At 39.4% G+C, this 5,369-nt stretch overlaps 1 protein-coding gene across 1 annotated transcript; it reads left to right on the top strand.

The window, feature by feature from the left end:
• LOC129546159 (vomeronasal type-1 receptor 4-like) lies at nucleotides 1-909 on the top strand. Its single transcript, XM_055411010.2, has one exon. It carries the CDS (start codon nucleotides 1-3, stop codon nucleotides 907-909), a length of 909 nt encoding a protein of 302 aa, XP_055266985.2.
• Nucleotides 910-5,369: the final 4,460 nt, after the last annotated feature.

Here is a 5,369-nt window from a genome sequence, read left to right as displayed (position 1 = left end):
ATGTCTTTCCAGAAAGATGTCCTAAGAACTGCAAGCCAAGTATCTCTGAAAACCGCCTATCTCTTCCAGATGGGAGTTGGGTCTCTGGTCAATGTCATCCTTTTCTTCCAAAACATCTCTCCAGTCTTGTTTGGACACAAGCAAAGACCCACAGACACGATTCTCACCCACATGGCCCTGGCCAATCTCTTGGTTCTTCTCTCCTCTGGGATTCCCCACACAATGACAGCTTTTGTTTCAAGCAAGCCCCTGTCCAGTCTTGGGTGTAAACTTGTATATTACATACACAGAGTGGCTCGCAGCACCACCCTGTGCTCCACCTGTGCCCTGAGCACCTATCAGTCCTTCACTCTCATCGCTAGAAGTGAAGGGAGGTCATTGCTCAGAAGAAGAGCCCCCAGGGTCACAGATTCTTCCTGTTGGATCTGCTGGATATTCAGTGCCTTAGTGAATATCTACGTTCCTGTGAACATCACTGGTCCACAGGACATGCACAACTATTCAGATACTCAAGGCAGGTGGTTCTGCACGTCCTTGGGTCATAAATTAGGCTTTACCTTCTTGTGGTCTGTCTCAGATGCCATATTTATTAGCCTCATGATCTGGTCCAGTGGCTCCATGGTCCTTCTTCTACACAGACACCACCAGAAAATGAAGTATATTTACACCCACACTGGACACCACAGATGCCCCACAGAGACCAGAGCTACCCACACAATCCTGATGCTGGTGGTCACCTTTGTCATCTTCTATGTGCTGAATTCTGTTTTTACTTTTTGTATTAGTGCTTTTCACGATTTTCGTCTATGGTTGCTGCAGACCTCTAGTGTCTTAGTTTCATGTTTTCCCACTGTTTCCCCCTTCCTCTTGCTCCTTAGGAATCCTCGAGCACCTAGATTCTGCTCCTGAATTATTAAAATGTATTGTTAAAGTGCAAAATGTATAGTAGACAGCTTCGATAATGAGAGTAGTGACTCTGTTCTGTAACTGTTTCCTTAGTGATGATGTTTCTTCAGTATAATTCAGTTCAGTCGCTCAGTTGTGTCCGACTCTGCCAGGCCTCCCTGTCCATCACCAACTCCGGGAGTCCACCCAGACTCACGTGCATCGAGTCGGGGATGCCATCCAGCAGTCTCATGCTCTGTCGTCCCCGTCTCCTCCCGCCCCCAATCCATCCCGGCATCAGAGGCTTTTCCAGTGTGATTAGTATGCGACATAACGTCAGTTCAGTGGTGCAGCTTGATGAATGGGTGTTTATATGAATTGCAAAATGATCACCACGGTGTCTAATTGGGATGAAGCCTGCACACCCTCAACCTGTGCTCTGCGACAGGAGAAGCCACCACAATGAGAAACATGAGCACTGCAGCTGCAGAGTAGCCTCCATCACAGCAGTTACACAAAACCCACGCATAGCAACAAAGACCCAGTGCAGCCAAAAATAAAATAAATAAATAAATAATTTTTAAAAGAAAGAAATCTATCATTAAAAAAATACAAACTCTTTTTGAGGAAATCATTTCCTTGATGGTCAGTTCAGCTCTCTGAAAGAAACCTTCTTTCTTCAGGAGTTTTTGCAAATTATTTTTTCCAAATGTTACAGCTAAAACCTGATATACATTGACACATAATCTATTGTTTCTCTAGATAAATATTTCTGTAGGGTGGATGGAAATTTTTATTTCATGGATGAAGGTAATAAATACAGAAAATGGAGGTGTTCTTCTGTATCAACATATACCTTTATTTTACTTGTATTTTCCAGTATGCTGTAGTGTTAATACAGAAAATAAATGTTGTTCATGTGGGTTGCTTCTTCTTTCAACCTGAATTTTCTTTACATGATTGACCATCAATAAATTTGGTTGATTGAATGGATTAAGTAACATGAAGGAGGGAGTAAAAACTGTCTTTATATTTGTCACTTGATTGTTTATTATTCATCACTGAAAATCAGAAACTTAGGTCTTAGTTTTCAATTTTTCCTGTTTTTCCTCTTTTTTTGCCTTTTATTTGGATAGTCTAGAGTTTTGTTTTTTGCATTCCATTTGAAAAGTATATAGTGTTATGGTATAACTACTTTTTTATTGGTTTTATATTTGTAGCCATTTTGTGAGTTCCTAAAGTGTTATATTCTGCTTAGAATCACTGTTGACCATTTTACAGAATATGTAGGAATTTCTTACAGTGCCACACATTTGTAATGTTTTATGGTACTGTTTTTATAAATGCTTATTCTCTATACATATTATTACCCACAGTTAATGCTAAGATTTTTGCTGTGATAAGGTAGTTGTCTCTAATGCAACAAGTCTGGTAATACCAAGTGTTGAAAGGATATGGATCAAGAAGGTTTTTTTCTCTCTTTTTTATTTTATTTTTTAATTATAGTCGACATACAATGTCATATTTGTTTCAGACAACATAGTGATTCCACATTTATTTACATCATGAGTTGATCACCACAAGTCCCGCTACCACTCCTCTCTGTAGAGTTGTTACAGTGTTGACTGTATTCCTTAAGTTATATCTCAGTGACTTATTTATGTCATAACTGGAGGTTTGTGCCTTAATCTGTTTCATCTGTTCATCTGTTTCATCCAACCTGCAACTTCCCTTCTTCCTGAAAACCACCAGAGTATCTGCCTCTATGAGTCTGATCTCGTTTGTTTTGTTTTCTTTTGTAGACTCCCCATGTAAGTGAAGTCACGATATTTGTCTTTCTTTATCAGACTTATTTCACTTAGCATAATAGGTCTAGGTTCATCCATGTTGTTGCAGATGGCAAAATTTCATTCTTTTTCTGGCCAAGTTATATTCCTTTGTATATCTCATCTTCCTTATACATTCATCTGTTGACAGATACTTAGATTGTTTCCATTTCTTAGCTATTGTAAATAATGCTGCAATGAACATTAAGGTGTCCATATCTTTTTGAATTAGTGTTTTTGTTTTTTGGAAAAATATCCAAGATTGGAATTGCTGGATTGTATGGTAGTTCCATATCTAATTTTTTGAGGAATCTCTATTCTGCTTTTCACAGTTACCACACCAGTTTACATTTCCACCAACGGTGTACACGAGTTGCCTTTTCTCCACATCCTCACCAACACTTGTTATTTGTTGTCTGTTTAATAATAGCTTTTCTGACAAACGTGAGGTGATATCTCATTGTGGTTTTGACTTGCATTTTCCTGATGACTAGTGATGTTGAACATTCATTATTACTGCTTTATAATATTCCATTCATTACTTATTCTAGTGCTGATGGGTATTTGAGTCTTTTCTGGCTTTTTACCATTGTGAGACATGCTGCAATGAACTTTCTTACACATGTGTTCTGATGAATATGTATAAGAGTTTCTCTTGGTTATACAGCAGATCTGCCATGAAGGATATAAATGTTCACATGACAAAACACTGTCGCATTATTTTTCAAAGAAGTTGAAGAAGGTTTCGCAGGCTGCATGAGATGCTGCATTTCCCCTGCTGACTTATTCAGCCCCTCATACTGGGCCAGGTGTTTTGCCACAGCCAGGTGGGTTCAGCTGAGAGGTAGAAGGTCCGAGTCTGAGCAGCAACACCCAATGGAAACAGACATTGGTTTGTAGAGGTTGATTATGATTATAAATTTACATGTAGCCACATTAAAGTAAGTGTCAATTATTTTACAGTGTCAATTATTTTAATATCATAACTATTACCATTTCAAGTTGTAATCAGTTTTGAATAGTTCTTGACAGGATGTTTTAAAATCTCTGTCTTAATATTTTCTTGAAATCGAGTGTATGTGTTATACCCACAGCCCCTCTCAGTTCAGATGAGCGCATTTAAGGAGCTCAGTAGTCACACGGGTCTGGAGCTTTCACACTGGACAGCCCAGATCTGGACACTTTGACCAGCTCTGCTAGAAGTCTGGTGGTGAACCACATCCTTCATGTAACCAGCATTTCATATCTCAGAGCCAGGACCATGAGTATTATTTCTGTTTGCATCTTCATTACCTAGTACTAGGGACAGCACACAGTAGGGTCACAGTAACTCTATGTGTTTAAATATGTGGGGTCAGATTCCAAGGATGAATAAACATTCACCACATTGAATCATTATCATGCGTATTTTCTGCAGACAGGGACTAGAGTTGAACACTTTTAAAGAGGCAGTGGCCGTCTTATCTGCCTGCCTTCTCTTCTCAAACCCATACCTGAACTGTGGACAAGTCCGCTGGCCACAGTGCATCAACTCACTGCAGAAGGAGCCCAAAGAGGACGAATAATTGTACCCCTTCTGCTCTGTGGGCTTCAGAAGGATGAACCCAGAACTATTTCCCAGCTTATGGAACTGGTCCCGAAGAACCAATTATAAATTGATAGTTGCTATGATCAATTTAAAGTATTCTAATGTCCCCTCTCTATTTTTTCTAATCAGTAATAATTTTTAACCCACAAAACTCTGGAGATCCCAATACAATTGTTCTTCCTAGAGTTTCTACCCTCAGACTCTACACACTCAGCCCCTATCAACCCAAGGATAGAGTGCATGTTTTCCTGCCCCAGGTCTTGTTCCCAAGGTGTTTCTTTCCATTGTGAGTCTCTGCTCCCATAAGCTTTGATCCCCTCTGTTCACTGTCCGAGTCTTCAGTCTTTGAGGCAGTGATGTCCCTGGTTTTCTCACCTCTTTTACAGATCCAAGAATTTTTCCTCTGTTCAATGTTTTTTCTTGTTGTTAGAACAGAGTGGTGACTTTCAAGCTCCATACGTGAAAAACCAGAAACCAGAAGTCCATGACAGATTTCTTAAGTTATATTGGGTAGAGTAATTCTGATGATACATGAGTTCTCGAGCATTGACAGCTAATTCAGTTGCAGCCATATTAAAATTAATTGGACAGTCTTATAAGCTGAGTGATATTTTTGCATTTTATTTCCTTAATATATTTTTACCATAGGCAGGATAATCATGAGTTCTGTGGGTGGTAGACTATATCCTTTACACTATCTCCTGTCACATATTCATATACTCAGTATGTATTATTTAACACCTGTCAGAGATCAACCATGTTGCTGAACAAGACAGACATGATTCCCAAGTCCTGGGAGACAGATATAAATACAAAACAGTAATGGTGAATAATACAGCTGTTACATGCTTATTCTTCGAGTTGAGCCCCTCCTGTAGAGTATAAAAGTATCTGCTTTCTCGGGAGAAAGAAGAGTAAGAATTCTTTTTTATTTTGAGAATTCTTTTCCAGTGTCGGTTCTGTAAGAAGACTGCCGGTGTCATCATTAGCACAGCCTCTTTTCTGCTCCAGGACACTCTGGCGTCCTCGCCATATCTTTTCACAAAGATGCCCTGACAATCCCAGGGGAG

This window comes from Moschus berezovskii, chromosome 22, assembly GCF_049115385.1.
Source record: "Moschus berezovskii isolate FMDL1 chromosome 22, NW_MosBer_1.0, whole genome shotgun sequence".
Taxonomy (NCBI): Eukaryota; Metazoa; Chordata; class Mammalia; order Artiodactyla; family Moschidae; genus Moschus; species Moschus berezovskii.
Note: the sequence above shows the minus strand (reverse complement) of the source record. Positions and strands in the feature narration are given on the sequence as shown.

Bases quoted from the DNA above. Each gene is read 5' to 3' on its own strand.
- LOC129546159 (XM_055411010.2), top strand. From the start codon at position 1: ATGTCTTTCCAGAAAGATGTCCTAAGAACTGCAAGCCAAGTATCTCTG.